This window comes from Chiroxiphia lanceolata, chromosome 1 (genome assembly GCF_009829145.1).
Source record: "Chiroxiphia lanceolata isolate bChiLan1 chromosome 1, bChiLan1.pri, whole genome shotgun sequence".
NCBI lineage: Eukaryota > Metazoa > Chordata > Aves > Passeriformes > Pipridae > Chiroxiphia > Chiroxiphia lanceolata.
In genome coordinates, this window is record NC_045637.1 from 152,811,246 (window position 1) to 152,828,248 (window position 17,003).

Below are 17,003 nucleotides of genomic sequence, written 5' to 3' on the forward strand. Positions count from 1 at the left end.
TTTCCCTTCTCTCTGCTCAGCTTTCCCCTGTTCTCGGTCCTTCATGCCTGCTTTGTATATGGGACATTTTAAGGAAGGAATAAGTTTGGGGTTTTTGCTTATGCATGATCAACTATTCTCTTTTCCAATATAGAATGTCTTCCTTTAGTGTTTTTCTCCATTTTTGGATGTATTTCCTTTTTTGTGGCTTACTCTGGATCTTCAGTTGGTGTTACGTTTCTGCTCTCTTGTGGTCTGGACTTCCAAAAGAATCTATAGAATCATAGAATCACTGAATGGTTTGGTTGGAAGGGACCTTAAAGGTCATGTCATTCCAACCCCCTGCCATGGACAGGGACACCTTCCACTAGCCCAGGTTGCTCCCAGCCCCGTCCAACCTGGCCTTGGACACTTCCAGGGATGGGGCAGCCACAGCTTCTCTGGGCAACCAGTGCCAGGGCCTCACAGGGAAGAATTTCCTCCTAATATCCCATCTAACCCTGCCCTCTGCCAGTGGGAAGCCATTCACTCTTGTCCTGTCCTTCCAGACCCTTGTCCAGAGTCTCCTGGAGCCCCTTTAGGCCCTGGAAGGGGCTCTCAGCTCTCCCTGGATCCTTCTCTTCTCCAGGTGAACCCCCCCAGGTCTCCCAGCCTGGCTCCAGAGCAGAGGGGCTCCAGCCCTGGGAGCATCTCCGGGGCCTCCTCTGAATTCATTCCAGCATTTCCACATCTCTCCTGTGTTAGGAACCCCAGAGCTGGATGTGGTGCTCCAGGTGGGATCTCACCGGAGTGAGAGGGAGAGAATCCCCTCCCTTGCCCTGCTGCCCACACTGCATTTGGTGCAGCCCAGAATTTGGCTCTCTGGGCTGTGAACACACGTGGCTGAATCCGACAGAGCTCCAAGCTTGCTGCCTGACCCCAAACACCTCCAGAAACCCCATTCCTGTAATAGGAACTCCTCTAAGATACCTGCACTTTGAAATGTCAATTATTTTTGAAAATCCAAGCCCCACACCAATGCCACGCTTAAGCCCTTATTTATTTTGATATTAAGCAGGATTTATGAAGGAACAGAGAGCACCCATCTCCTATTCCCCCTCTCTCTGAAAGGCTTTATATGTAGGATGCCCTTTAGAAGTTACTGTGCACCACATAATTCAGTTTAATATGCTGGCTTGTAGCATTACATTTCCTTTGATATTACTCTCCTGAAGGCAATATGACCTTGAAGGTGATATTTTAAACTAATAAATGAGCAGAGGAACTGAAAATCAAACTGAATGCTGTAATGCCAGAAGGATGGATTTTCATCTCAAGCCTTTATTTCCCTACGTGAAAAATACAGAACTCTACCATTTATGTAATTACATTTTTCCTTGATTTGCCAAGGGAACAAATTGTATGCAAATTCTTGTCCATTCACTTTTGTCTGCTTGTGAATCCATAAATCCTTTTGTGCATTGTCCTGTCATTCTGCTTTTTTTCACTCTTCTGCTTTGTGAAAATGTTGTGCTGAGTACAAAAAGATGTCAAAGCAGTAATTGTCACTGAGAAGGAGTCAGGTAGGAGTTACCCACTGTCTTTGGAGCAGGGAAGGAGTGAGCAGTGAGTTACCACACATGGCCTTGCCATCCAAAAAAAACACATCTCTGTTTTTGCATCTCCTCTTGCCAAAAATTTGACAGAGATGAGAGGAAGCATTTTTCACCAGGGTAGGATAAGGACACGGGAGGATGTTGTGGAGACTGCAAAGAGGATTTAAATACAGATTGTAAATGAGGGTATGCTGGTAGGGGCACCATAAGAAAACAGGACACAAATCTATAAAAAATGAGTGTTTGAACACAGTCCTGGTGACACAGTGACTGCTGGTGAAAGATCACAGGCTTTATCCTCAGTTGATTTAAAATGAGGTCCATTCCTTGAGCTCAGTGAACTTCAACTATGGGGCTGCCTAAAATCTGGGTTTTTTTATCTACCCACTATCAAACTGTGACTCTCAAGACAGCCCTAGACAGAGGAGAAAAGGAAGATAAGGGACCATAAGCAATTTTTCAGCAGAGCTGTTTATCACTGCTCTTCTGCCAGCATGGCTTGCTTTGAGTTTTTATTTTTTTATTCTTTTTTTTCTCTTGGTGCTTGTCCAGAAACTTCAGGCAAAAGGGGGCTTTTCAGCTGCCAGGAGTAGCAGGTTAGAGACAGAGTGTTTTCCTCCAAGAGGCTTGATTGGAAATGAAAGATGGGAATAAGGTTTGTGTGGATCTCCATGGAGGCAGAGTGACTAGAATGGTTTTGGTGTTAGGTTTAGTTTTAATAATTCATCAGAAAATGCTGTAATCATAAATAAAAAAAAAAAAAAAAAACCAACATAAAAGTTTTCCCATTGTTAAGAAATATGACCTTTTTCTTGAAAGAGTTGTTCTTTTTCAGTGGCTGCCAGGTCAGATCCATCCTTAGGTATGTGAGGCACCTCCCTCAGCTTCAACAATGTTGAATTTAAACTTGAATGTCATGGACTTCACATGAAATCCATATAAAATCCACATTGTGCTTCAGCTGAAATCAGACTGGTTTTTGAAGTAAAAGTGTAAAGGGCATTCAGTCACAGGGAGTTCACAATTTAAACATGAATTTTACCTCACTGTTAAAAGAAGAAGCTTGAGACAGAGATGTAGGGACAGATCACGGGGGTTTTCATAAGCAGCCACTCTGTCCAGAGGGAAGAGTTGGTCCATGTCTGCTCCAAAACACCAGCTAGACTCTCTAAGGAATACAAACTTCAACCACTGAAAAGGCAGCTGTATGTATTAATCTAGTTCTTAACCTCGTCCTGCTGAGTGTAGTCAGTGGAGAGATGCAACTCCACCTTACAGGGTGATTCCTCTGGACTTCCACCTTAAAATGGGATTATCCCTGTCTAGAAAGACTCTTTCCATGAACTGCAGATGAAACTTTGCTTGGCTGAACAGGGCAAAAGGGTAAGGCTTAGCCAGCTGAAGTTAAACCAATCTGGACTAATCCCATGGCTGAATGATCATTTTGTGTTTCCTCAAAAGTCAACAGCAAGGAATATTGGCTCCCAAAGGATCATCCAGCCAGCAGAGAAGAGGTAACTAAGCAAGCTGAAGCACTTTTCTGGCCATGCTACAAAGAGGACATAAGTACTTACTTACACCAAGCATTAGTACTCCACTTCTGTTATCTGAGATGAACCCCACAGTGTTTGCTAAACTGAATTCCAGCCTGCAGGTTGCAGTGCAGAGATGGGAAGGGAAGGCAGGATCTGTCCTTTCTGGAAACAGCCTACAGTTGCTCCAGGAGAGGTTTAGATTGGATATTATGAAAAATTTCTTCACTGAAAGGGTGTTCAGGCACTGGAACAGGCTGCCCAGGGAAGTGGTGGGATCACCATCCCTGGAAACGTTCAAAACCGTGTGGATGTGGCACCTGGGGATGTGGTTCAGTGTTGGGCTTGGCAGTGCTGTGTTAATGGTTGGGCTTGAGAACCTTAGAGGGCTTTCCAGCCTTAATGATTCTGTGATTCTGTTTTGTTTTCAAGACCATCCGTTAGCAAGACCCCTACTTGTAATAATTTTTTCTTCACTCTGGCCCACATGAAATCTTATTCTTCAAAACTATTTTCTTAAATTATTATTACTGATTTCTAACATGCTAAAAATTAGGAAAATTGCCCACTTGAAGCTGTACCTTTCTGCTTGCAGTGTGTGAGCTGCCTCTTCCAGAGCCTGCTCGGGCATCCCTACGTCCCAGGGCAGTGGAGACACCCTGTCCATGCCAGGGGGGGCCCTGCTGGGCAGTTTCACACTCAAGTCACATTGATTTCCGTGGGCAGATTTCCCCCAGCAGGATGTCCTGGCTGTTATCATGGTTTACAAATGCAGGGAGATTCTACACACTGGCCTTTATTCCATTTAATTTCTTTATTTTGTTTTTTTGGTTTTTTTTTTTTTTTTGTCATCCTTTTCTTTGCTCTTCTAAATTGCACGTTTCCAATCTGCTTTTCCAAGCAGGATCAGGAAATTTATTGGTGGTGAACTCTTTAGAATCTCCATCACTCAGCTATTTTAGTAACTAAGGTAAATTACTTGACTTGCTGCTTCTTTCCCCCTCTCTCCCAGTGTCAGCACATCAGTGTTTTCTAGCACAATGAACTTATAATGACTTTTTAAACAGGGCTATTTTTTATCTCTGCGTGGTGTTGCTACAAAAACAGCCACCTGGTGTAACTGAATTTCAAACACACTGTTATGAGATATTTATACTCCCTGTTCTGCAGTGTGAGGATTTCCTTGTATTCCTCTGGGCTGGTTTGCAGCATCCGTTGCTATCCCAGTGTTTGGAAGACAAATGGTGTTGAAATAATAATTCCAATAAGAAAGTTAATTTAAGCAAGGCTAACAGGTGGTTCTCCAAAGATCTCATTAACTACTTTGATTGTCTCCAGCACCTCTTGTAAGCAAATGTCTCATTAACATGGATATTTACATATAATTTACTTTTTCACAGAGGGCCATACATCAGAGAGCTGTAAACTTATTGCTAACATCTTCAGATTTACATGGAAAATATAATTCCTACTGTGTGAACAGACACAAACTCTCATAAAAGACAATAAATTCTAATAGCACTCAATATGATCTTGATTTCCATCTTTAGTACATAAACAGGATCACAAAATCTTAGAATATCCTGAGCTGGAAGGGACTCACAAGGATCGTGGATTCCAACTCCTGGCCCTGCACAGGACACCCCAATAATCCCATCATGTGCCTGAGAGCTTTCAAACTTTTCAAACCCCAGCCTTTGAGACTTTTAGAAATGTTCTAGTGAATCACAGCACTCATATCACAAGATCCTCATCTGGCAAAGGAAATAATCTGGGGTAGGTGTGGGAAAAAAGAGGAGTGGGAGCAAATGTAAAGGATTCCTTTTTTCCTCCTGCTCTTGTCATGATTTAATGAGCTTTTTTTGCAGTAATATTGTATTTTGTTGGGTCTGCCAAAGCTGAGAGATTTAATGTAATAGGGTCAGGATATTATATGCTTATTAATTTATATTATGCATATTATGCAATCTGATACTGCATCCTTTAGTTTGAAAGAGTATTTACCCATTTTTTGGCGTGTGCCACCCTTGTAACGTGTAACACGTTGTTATTATCACGATGTTACACATCAGAACAACTTTGTTTGGCACCGACCTGGTTCTCCAAAACCCCCCATCCCTCAGAACTGCTCTCTGCCCACCACACATGGCTCATATTTTTGTGAGGAAACCCAGGGTTTGATTCCCTGCCACTGAAGACGACGGAAAAAAAGATGCCAGTTGCAGCCCTGCGAACGTACATCCTCCACTGAGGGAAATCTGCTACTATCACCAGAGCTGCTGAAGCCCACACTCGAGATGTTTTTACAAGTTCATCACCCATAGCTCGTTATATTGTACTTGTGCCAGTCAGGAAGTAACACTTGGAAGGAGTTTTTGCTGAAATCTCATTTTCCTTGGCACATAGTCAAAGACAGAGCATGTTAATGACAAACCACTCAGAAAATCCTGGAGCTGGTGGCATTTAGCAGTTGATAAGATTATGGGCTTGATCTCAACATCAAATGCAAATAAACAGAGGTGCTTAGATCCAGCTTTTCTTTCTTTTCCTGCTGAGGTAGAAGTTGGTCCCATTTGAGATTCTTTCACTAAGTCATTTTTTTAAACATCAGTAGGAGATTTTAGAGATTGCTCTGAGTTTTCTGTACACTGGATAAGCACTTCCAGGTTTGAGAGCTGGTAAGATGGTGGTTTGAAGAATTACAGGAGGACTTCTCCCTCTTGGAAGCCAGTTTGCCATTAGAGCTCAAAATCCTCCTTTTGACATTGTGAGTTTATATTCTGTAGAACAAAGACTGCAGTAAAGATATTGAGTGATGTTGAGACATTTCTTCACTAAGGAAGGACATTTCACAATGTATTTTTAGAAAATAAACAGCATTAAAGAGGTGAATTTCCCTCACACATCCACAGAAATAGCTGTAGGATGAAGCAGAAACTGTTTTTCAGTTTTCAGACAATTTCCAAAATGTGCCAGTTCCCAACCATTGACAAGGATCAGAGCCAACAGGAATTCATAGAGTTTAATCAAAGATATTATCCATAAATAGTTTTAAAAATTAATCCAGAAGTTCTGAATGGCAGCAGATTTCATACTTAAGGGAAAATTTGTTGATTTAATTGAGACTAAGGAATGTAATCCTTCTGCAAGAGTAGAGTCTGGCCATTACTGTGCTACTACTTATTTTATGCTATTCCTGTGAAAGAAAATTATTTTATTCCAGGGAAATCGATACCATTTATTATTCTAAACAAGCACCTTTTTATGTATAGAAGGAAGAACCAACTATAAAGCACAATAGCAGTGTGAAGAAAGGAATGGATTTCCACCACTAATGTCTTTTATCCCTCCTTCTCTCCTCTAGGTTGCCCAGGAATGTGGGACAACATTACATGCTGGAAACCTGCAAGTGTGGGGGAAATTGTCTTTGTCAAGTGTCCTGCACTGTTCAGATTTATCATCCCTGAAGATGGTAAAGTATCTTCTCTTTGTTCTCTGCTTCTTTCATGGCCCAGCACGAGTGTAAACCCTCATTTAGATCCTCAGGGTAAAGAGAAATTAAAAAAACTGCAGTTGGGCTTTGGTTAAGAAAATAGAAAAGCAGGATATTTTTGTGTGGATGTGAGCGTGTACACAGGGATGGGAGGGAATGTTTGAAAAAAGCCTTCACAGATTATACAACATGAAAATATCACCAAATGTAACTTCTAAAGGGAATGTTCACTAAACTCAATGAGACCTGAATCTGTCTTTGGATAAAACAATTTGAACTTGTTTTAGTAAATAATTAAAACTCAGAGCAGGTTGTGCTCGTGCTTAAGGAGAACACGAGGCTTGAGATGACCAGTGTGAGGAGCTTCCAAGCTGGGGGTCCAGGGAGCAGTCAGTGGGAATTAAAGATTTCTGGAGGGATGCAGAAGGTCCATCATGCTTTTTTGTGGTCTGTAGAAATGAGATAGAAACATCCTTGTGCCCCTGATAATTAACACAGATTTGTCCATTTGCTCCCAGCACCCACCCAGGCTGCTGCTGATCACTTAATTAGCACTGTCCTTCGAGGAACAAGTCCATCACTGTCCCCCAGGATCCTTTTTCCCAAAGATCATTTTGCTAATTAATTATTCATCTACAATCTGGAGTCCAAAATCTGCCTTCTCTGCATGGCCACACAGAGAGCACAATTTTTGGGAGGCAGTGTTTCCTGCACAGCTCCAGGAATGCTGAAATCCTCACTTTTGAATGCACCCATTTCAGCTCATCCAGGCACAGGTTTGCCTTGGGCTTCCTGGCCCTGTCCCTGAACATTTTTTACAAACTTCAGCAATAACTTCAAATTACACTTTTAAAAAGTTTGCCCTATGAAGCACCTGCGGGCACAGTGTAACAACAGGGAAATCATAGGGTGAGTTAAAGGGTGAGGAGGAGGTGCCTCACTTTGGATATTTGAAAGTTATACATGAAAGTCAAAAGTGATCACGTGGATTTCAGATGCAGTGAATAGAAATCAGTGGGTACTTGTAGAAGGTGCTTTCTCTGACCCCTCTCAGATGCTTGTTTTGAGATGGGTGAAGTCACTGGAGGGGGCTGCTCGTTTTCTATGAATTTCAAAAAGGGGTTTGACTGCCTGGAGTTGGATGTCTGATTTCCATCTGCAGTGAAAAGGGAAAAAATAAAAGAGACTACAAAATAGAAATTATCCCTGCACAACCAGGCAGCATCCCTACACCCTTCCCAGGATCTCTGTCCCTTTTTTCGCTGCCTGTACATTCCATTCTTGCCCTTTAGTTTGAGTAGCAGGTCCTGACTCAGCCATGCCCATCTCTTGCCTTCCTTGTCCTATTTCTTACTCTTGTGCTCTGTGGAAAACATCCTTAAACATCTGCCACTTCTGTTCTTCTCCCTTGTCCCTGAGGGTAGTTTCCCAGGGGATCCTCTTGTTTAATTCCTTGAACAGCTGGAATTTTGCTGTGCTAAATTTTGGGGTCATGACTTTACTCCTCACTTGACCCTTGTGCCTCAGGGCTGCAAACTCCACCAGCGTGTGATCATGTCCCACCTCACCAACAAGATTAACTTAATAGGATCTATTCCAGATCTTAATTAAACTGTTACCTGTTAATGGAAAATATTTTTTTTTTCCTAGTGGAAAATAATTTTTTTGAAAAAAAAAATAATGTAGGCTTTAGAAAAGCAATTAAAATATGCATCTAAAAAAACCCCTTCTATTATAGCTGGATATCTCCAAAAAAAGGGCTGCAATAATATTTTTAAGTAATTTGCCTAAGATTTACAGATCTCTTCACACACTGAACTTCACATTTGACCTGTAGCAGTGTTTTAGTCCGACCCTGAGGGAGGAATAGTCCATCCAGTGTAAACATATGTCCTGTTTTATTTCTCTCCTCACAGGATCACTAATAAAAGTGACAGCTGTTACCTCGTGTAGGGCTGGGTTTGAGGGGTTTTGGGACATCTGTTCAGCAGGAACAAACCCAAGAATCATAATTCACTAGATAAACAAATAAACATTTAATCTGGAGCTGTTGGAAATCTCTCCAGACCGGGTTGGGTTTGCACCAGTGACCCCAAGGTGGAATTATTGACATCTCTAATCACTCTCCTGGGTGAATCAGCAGGAGCTTTCACTGTTATTGCTGCTAATTTTAATTAGCCAAGTCTATTTGTTTCAATGAGGGTTTAATGAAAAAAGGCCACCTTTAAGATGGTTCCTTAAATAAAGGGTTATTAGAGAACTCTAATGCTTCTAAGACATGGTTAATCACATTTTAGGGATTGTTACAGTGTCCTCTGGCTGCTGCTGTGTTTCTAGAATGTGGAACTAGGCTGGGTACCAACAATAATATTTATTAATAGCAGAATTGTTCTTAATACAGCAAATTTTTATATGAGCATAAATCATTTTTACAAGCTGCAGCAATACCTTTAAATTATACTTTTGAAAAGTTTGTCCTATGAAGCACCTGTGGGTGCAGTGTAAGGAAAGGGAAATCACAGGATGTGTTAAAGAGTGGGGAGGAGGTGTCTCACTTGGCTTTGGGTATTTAAAAGCTATGTATGAAAGTCTGTGGTGAGCACATGGATTTCAGGTTCAGTGAATAGAAATCAGTGGGAACTTGTAGAAGATGTTTCCTCTGACCCCTCTCAGATGCTTGTTTTGAGATGGGTGAAGTCACTGGAGGGGTCTGCTCATTTCATGCATTTCAGAAAGGAACTGCCTTTCCTTGGATGTCTGATTTCCATCTGCAGTAAACTGGGAAAAAACAAAAGAGACTACAGAATAAAAGTTAACTGACTAAACTGTCACCTGGAGAGACGTTTTTTCAAAAAATTAGCTGTGGATTTAGCTAAAAATGCCAGCTGTTGCTGGCTTTAGTGCATTCTGCTTTAACCTTCACTGCAACTGAACCAAGGAGCAGCATTTGAGCTGCTGTCAACATCACACAGAAAGCCTAATGTTCAATCCCATTCTGTGTCTTTGGCAACCCTTCTAAAATTTCATTTCAACCCTCTGATCCTCCCAGCTCCCCAGAATTTTTCATTCGCTCCTTTCAAATGCAAACTGCGAACGAAAATATCGTTCTCAGAATCTCCCCACGTGGAAAAAGTATATTAGTTCCTGAGCCCTTTCTCCTCCAGTAGGTTGGGGATTTACGATTGTTTCCTTCTAGATGCTTCCTAGATATTAATTTCTTTTCCTCTTCAACATTGATTTCTTTGGCTGATACCCACAAGCCTTATTTTCCCCAAGAGCTGTAACTCCCATGACCTCTCTTGTTGTGTAGCACTATTTCTCAAGTGCCTTCCCAGCCCTGGCTCCAGAGACACCCACTCAAGAACAAGGGACATTTAAAGCATTCTAAGGGATCCTTGCAAAGGAAGAAAGAAGAAAAACATGTCAAGCTGTGATGTTACATTTCAGTAGGGCATAGAAAGACCTGGAGGTGGCCCTGACATAGTGACTTGCTCTCCCAACTGGAGAATTTTCTCTGCTTTCTTCTTTTCCCCCCTTTTTTTTTTCTTTTTTTCTCTTTTTCTTTTTTTTTTTTTTTTTTTTTTTTGTTTTTGTTTTGCTTTGGTTTTTTTTTTTCTAGACAGAGGTGATACTGCCTGGCAATGGAAATCTACAGAAACAAAGTCTGTGCTTTATTTCTTCTTTGTACTGTACAGCTTAGATAGTCAGAACCTCTAAAAAAAAAAAGCCACATTAATCAAAGGAACCACTGAATGAAACTCAGTAGCCAGGTCAGAAATGAGCATATTTTCAGTTCTTTGATTTGCAGGAAAAAAATACTACGTAATACATAATATAATACAAATGATAATAGACAGTTTCTGAGCATTGCCATATGCTACCCATTTGGAAAATGCTTTCATTCACAAACCCAAATAATAAATATGAGTAGCTCCTACTGAATTTTCCAACCATTCAGAATGTCTAGATCACTACTTGCTACACCCCAAAAGATCATTGCTGCAAGACATATAAGACAGAGAAAATGTACATAAATTTTGCCAATGACAAAAACCCCATCCTATGTTGATACCAAGATTAAGGGTTCCTAATTAAAATCCTCTAGAAATAAAGAATTTATCCAGGTAGTAAAAAGTTTAAGAGGGAATTGTATCCTGTGCTCATATTTTTGAACCAAAATGTTTGGCTTGTTGCTACTCTGGGAGTTGCAGGACTTCAGTGCTCATCAACAAGCTTTATTGCCCCAAGAAATTGAAAATAGTCTATTACTGATCCCATTAAAAACACTCAGGGAAGCACTCTAGTACTTTGTTATACTAATTAATTGATTAATTGATTCTGTAAGAACCCCAAGCCTCATATATGCTGCACCAGAGATGCCATGGGTGGACAGTGGGATTTATGAATTCGGGGTTAATTGGATTTGGGAAGCCTTCTGTGGCTTATTTTTCCTCCTGCCTGGGTTTAGATTTTATCCCTAATCAATCAGAATAAGATGACAAGAGAAGAGTTAATGAGAGAGGAAATGATGCTACATCTTCATGTGTGGAAAGCCCCTCTGTGTCATTTCTGGGGAGAGAGTCCTGGGAAATTCCTTAGGAGCTGACCATGTACCACTGTGAAAATGGTACCTAACTCCCAAACTGGGTGAAAAGAAAATAAAAGCCATTGACTTCCCAAGGTGAAAGCTGTTGAAAACATTTACAAATTACAATTTCTATTAGTGTGGGTTATGTATTGATATTTTTTGATATAGGCAGAACAAAAAGGTGAAAAAGGTGACCAGATCAGACCTTCTAAATACCAAAATGCCTCTGGAAGATTGTGTGCTTATTTTCTACTGAAGTAAAGGTGCAGGTTTTCTTTGCTACTGCTGAAATGAAGGTCAGCATTGCAGCAGACAAATTGGAAAAAGGCAAAAGATCAATGCAAAGGTCTACATTCCTGTTCAAGGATATCTCACCCTGATGGGCACTTCAACATCCTGCATGGAAACCGAGGGAAGAAAAACAAGTAACCAAGGAGTAGTGTCTGTTTTCTGACCCATCCCACAGCATTTTCATCACTGGAATAATAATGAGCCATCAGAGCTGCTCTAGTCTTTGAAGCAACCAGGGTTCTGTGCATACCTTAGTTTCATCCTTAATTTTAGGTAAGATCATTCAGAAGCAAGCTCAGTGCAAGGTTATCTGTTTTATATGTAACCATTAATATATACACATGTATTTATATAGTTTTATATATAAACCATGTACATATACACACCTGATGCAGGTTTTGGGCAGCTTTCAGAGCTGTCTGCAGATTGCATATGTGTCATTGTTGATGAGTGCTCAGCAAGTCCTAGAAAGAACTGTGACACAAAGAATGGGCACAGGACAGCTACCAAGTGCTGATGTTCAAAATAATAAGTCTTGCCAATAACCAAGAGAATAGCAGCAGCTGGATAACAAGTAATTTCATGCTGGTTTTCATCCCTAGGCTTTGCAGAGGCAGGAAAGCCATGGGATTACTCCAGCTTTTCCAAAGCGAGGAGGACAAGCTGTAATTAAACCTCCTCGGTCACAGCACCACAAAGTCTCTCTGCAATGCAGAGGGAAATGGGAGGAAAATCCTGTCATCAAAGAATAGCAGCTGGACCTACATTTCTAATCAAGTAGCTGAGGCCTCTTAGGTGTTTTTTCATTGGAAAAAAAAAAAAGACATCTTGTGGCCTTTCCTGTCAAATTACGGGGATATAAGACTTTGTGCCTCTGTACTCAAATATGCAGCATGACCAAGAGCATTTCAGCTAAAGATCAAGTCCTTAGTCCTTTGCAAGATGACATCCTGCAGTGGCCAGGGGAAAGCTGTAACACAGCTCAAGACCTCTGTCAATTATTTGAAAGCTAATTTGCCCTTGGGGGAAAAAAAAAACATGCTCCTTTGGGAAGAATTCAAGGGTGGAAGTTAACTGAGAGCTGCTGAGCAGATTGGAGACCACTTAGACAGCAAAAGGTGATAGACTGAAGTATCACTGCAGGTGCAACATGGGCAGATCCTTCAACCCTTACTAACAGTCTTTGCTCTGTTTATGTTTCTGCTCTTGACTGAAACAATTGAAAAAGGAGTTTCTGTTGACTGCAAGATTTTAGGTGTGGTGGGAACTCATTCATTCTCACCTTTAAGCAAGGGATTTAATTTGCTTCCTTCTCTAGGAGTTATTTCATAGCTGCTAATCTCCATTGGACACTGTTTCTTATTTTTTTTTGTGTTTCTGGTTTGGGAAACATTTGCTTTTCTCTGAAATATGACCCCTGCCCTCTTCAGAGCTTGGAGACCCTTCAGTAGTAATTGCATTGATCCTGCTCTCTGATGGATGCTCCTGTGACAACCAGACTCATGGGAAGGGTTCACAGAACGTTTGGGCGATGCTCAGTTGCTATGGTGACCTCAGTCCACTTCTAGTTCCACATCCTTTGACAAGAAAGAGCAAGAAAAGAAGAAAGCCATAATTTCCCTTAAATGTTATTGATCATATCTGTACATCAGTCCTGCCTGTGCCAGCCCTGTGTACTCTGGCCTTTCTGTTCTCCATGTGGGACCTCACTCTGTTCTCCCATGATTTCCAGGCATGATTCACTGAGTCTTCCTGTCCCTGTGCCATGAGACCACGTGCCCTGAATTTAGTCTGGGATATGGGAAGAAAGGACTTGTCTATCAGTTCTGTCACTGCCTTTACTGCAATGTTTGGCACAAAACACTGGGTAACAAAGAATTTGCAGAAGCCAGTTCACCCCATCCCATGGCAGATGTCTAAAACCAATCACCCTTTGGAAGTTCCCCTTATGGGATGAGACTTGAAAAATAAATCAATTTATCTTCAGGTGGGTTAAAAGAATGGAATGATCTGACCCCCAGAATCAGTCCCTCAGATGTCCTTGGGCGCCAGTTCTTATTCAAACACACAAATACAAACAAGGCTTCCTAGTTTTATCCTTAATTATCCTCTGTTTCACTTTTCTTGCTTTCTAAATAAAATGAACAGCACCATTTAATTTTGTCCTGTCTCTATGTGAACAATATGTTCACAAATCCCTTTGTCAAGGTAAATGGTGATATACAGTAAATTGTGGAATAATAGAATGCCTGAATGGTTTGGGTTGGAAGAGACTTTAAAGATCATATTTTTCCAAACCTTTGCCATGGGCAGGGACATCTTCCACTAGCCCAGGTTGCTCAGGGCCCTATCCAACCTGGCCTTGGACACTTCCAGGGATGGGGCAGCCACAGCTTCTCTGGGCAACCTGTGCCAGGGCCTCCCCACCCTCACAGGGAAGAGTTTCTTCCTAATATCTAATCTAAACCTTCCCTCTGTCATTTTGAAGCCATTCCCCCTTGTCCTATCACCACATGCCCTTCTATAAATGACTTTTAATCTCTAGATTAAAGTATTGTCTACGGGGCATGAGGCTGGAGAGACTCAAACCCCTGGAAACAGTAGAGGGAAGCACTTAGCACAGGGAAAGGTTTGGGAACGTGGAGGGTCATGTAATCTGTAAGCTTGCCTGCCTGCTAATTACTACAGATCATGCTAATGAGATTGAGAAGAAAAAGCAGCTCATCCCGGATCAATCAGTCAATCATGGAATCATAGAATGGGTTCAGTGGCAAAGGATGTTAAAGATCATCTCATTCCACCCCTGCCATGGGCAGGGACACCTTCCACTAGCCCAGGTTGCTCCAAGCCCCATCCAACCTGGCCTTGGACACTTCCAGGGATGTGGCAGCCACAGCTTCTCTGGGCAACCTGTGCCATTTTATCCCTCCCACAAGAGAGCCACGAAAAAACAACTGGGATGGTTGGATAGTGTTTGTGTGGGATCACGTGTTTCCAGGCACCGGACCGGGCCGGGGGTTAATGTTCCCTTCTAATGAAGCAGAGTATCCATGTGGGGAGCTCAGAGAGCACAGAAAAGCTGCTAAGTATCCTGCTGTTCCCGACTGTGGCTTTGCCAGCCGGCTGAACAGATTGCTGGTCCCTGGGAGCAGCAGGAAGCAAGAGGGGAGGGAGTGAAAAGGCCCAGCGTGGTGGATGCTGGGGAGCGGGGCGTGAGGGCTCGATGATTTATTTCCTATTTAGAAATTAAATGTTCGGCTTCTAAACAGTAAAAGAGGGGAAAAAAAAATTCAGTTTCTGCCTAACCAGCTCATTATCCACATTGCTGGACAGCAAGGACTGTAGGAAGTGTTTTCCTCAGCCTCTCCTCACCCCAGTCTCTGCACTTTCTGAAGGGACACGATTAACGTGCAGTAAAATCAGTGCAGATTTTGAACACTCATCTTAATGCTGTAAAAATCCAACCTTTTAGAGGATTACCTATGTGAACCAGCCCTGAAACCCGTAATCCTGAGATGAGAAAAACAGGAACAAGGGAAAATTGTGGGCAACGCGTTTCGGGACGGAACATTTCTGGAAGCCTTTCACCCCCTCCTACTCTGCCACTAATAAGGGACAAATGCTGGAACAAAAGGGTTAAATGCAAGTTGTGTTCGGATAAACAAAGCTGTGGGAGATGGAGCAGGTGCCCTGCCAGCTGACACCCAGAGCAGGCAGAATTTGGCACCGGGGAGAAGATCTAAAAGGCTGCTCTGAGCTCCGAGACTCACCGTGCACAGGCTGTTTCTTGGCTCCAGCTTTGCCAGTCCTGCCCAATTTAAATCAGGAGCAACAATTGCTTGCATCGAATTTCTCACCAGCTGGAGCATAGCAAGGAGCGAATTATGTTTTCTGGGTCTCAGTAAATAAAAATCAAGGAAGAAAGTCTGATAAATGTGCAAGAAAAGGGCAGGAAAGGTCTGGGTCTCTGCCACCAACTCAATAGGGAGCCTTTGGCAAGTCCTTTGACTTTTTTTTCCCTCCTCCTTCTTTCACCTCTTCACATAGAAAACAGAAATAAGCAATATTTTCGATAACTGGTGTTTGGAACTGACAATTCAGCACTCTGATGGATCTTCTCTAGGATCTCTAAGCAGTACTGTAAATAACATCTAATTAATAATGTCAGTTAAAGCACTGATGAAAGATTTGCATTTCTTCCCAAAGAGTGACAATTCCCTGTCCAGTCTGGTCAAACAGTGAATAACACAGCCTGTCAATGTGCTGGATAAACCAACCTGTGTCAAGAATAAGAGTGTTTTTTTCAGAAGTTCATTGACTAGTATGAACAATTCTTGATTTAATGAATGGTGTTGTAAGACACTGTTTAATGGCTGATGTTGTGTCCATATTTCTGTATTTTGGGTGTGAAAAGCACAGATGTCATTCATGTCAGTCATAAAATCATGATATTTAAGGTGTTATTATCATGGAGCAATAGAATTTTAGAATGATCTGGGTTGGAAGGAACTTTAAGGATCATCCACTTCCATCCCCTGCCATAGGCAGGGACACCTTCCACTAGAACAGGTTGCTCCAAGACCCGTCCAACCTGGCCTTGGACACTTCCAGGGATGGGGCAGCCACAACTTCTCTGGGCAACCTGTGCCAGGGCCTCCTCACCCTCATAGGGAAGAATTTCTTCCCAATATCCCATCTAACCCTGCCCTCTGGCAGGTCGAAGTCATTCCCCCTTTTCCTCTGACTACACATCCTTTTCAAAAGTCCCTCAAAAACCTAATCCTTGAATTAATCCCCTGAAAACTGGGTTTCCAGCCAAAATGCAGATGAAAGTCTTATTTTATTTATTCCTCATTTCCGGGAGAGCATCATATTTCATTATACCATTATATATATTTATGTATATATGTATATATGTATAATCATATCAATGGGCTTTTTCTTCATCAGTGAAGTCTGAGACACCAGTTCCTTACTGTTTGTGTCCTAAGAGTAAGGCAACAAGAGGATCCTGTGAAAGTCCATGCCCTGAGGGGCCCTACAATCTTGCCCACTCAGCAAGAGTAAATTTTCTGAGTCGTCTCTGGAGTCAGAAAGGCATTTAAATGAAATAATAACCCACAAAAATACTATTTCTGGGTAATAGTGTGAAACATGACAGGGACTGCCCTATGTCTGGGCTTCCTTACAACCCCAGTTCAAATGTAAGGTCAGGTTCTGTCCCTGTATGTGTAAATATGTTAAATGTTAAACACAGAAATAATCCATATGAACTCCATTGCATTCTCCTACAGGTGGGCACACACAGCCATTGGCATGGTTTTCTGTCAAGTAAATAACCATATTTTGGTGCAGAATAAACAAATGTACATTGTCTGAGAGACAACAGCATACAGGAATTTAAAGGTGTTACAGGGAATTTAGGGAGTTACAGATGGTGGCTGTATGTTCCTCACTGTGTCCCTATATATAAATATAAATGTATGTATATATATGTACACACACACAAATATAATGGTATATAT

The 17,003-nt window shown here is 41.8% G+C and overlaps 1 protein-coding gene across 9 annotated transcripts in view; it reads left to right on the forward strand.

The window, feature by feature from the left end:
• The window catches only part of ADCYAP1R1 (ADCYAP receptor type I), a 149,797-nt gene that overhangs the window by 81,717 nt on the left and 51,077 nt on the right, over window positions 1-17,003 (forward strand). For all 9 annotated transcript variants that reach the window (XM_032683656.1, XM_032683675.1, XM_032683665.1 and 6 more), the window contains one exon: window positions 6,471-6,578. In XM_032683656.1, coding sequence (XP_032539547.1) covers window positions 6,471-6,578 — 108 coding nt within the window. The remainder of the gene's footprint in view (window positions 1-6,470; window positions 6,579-17,003) is intronic.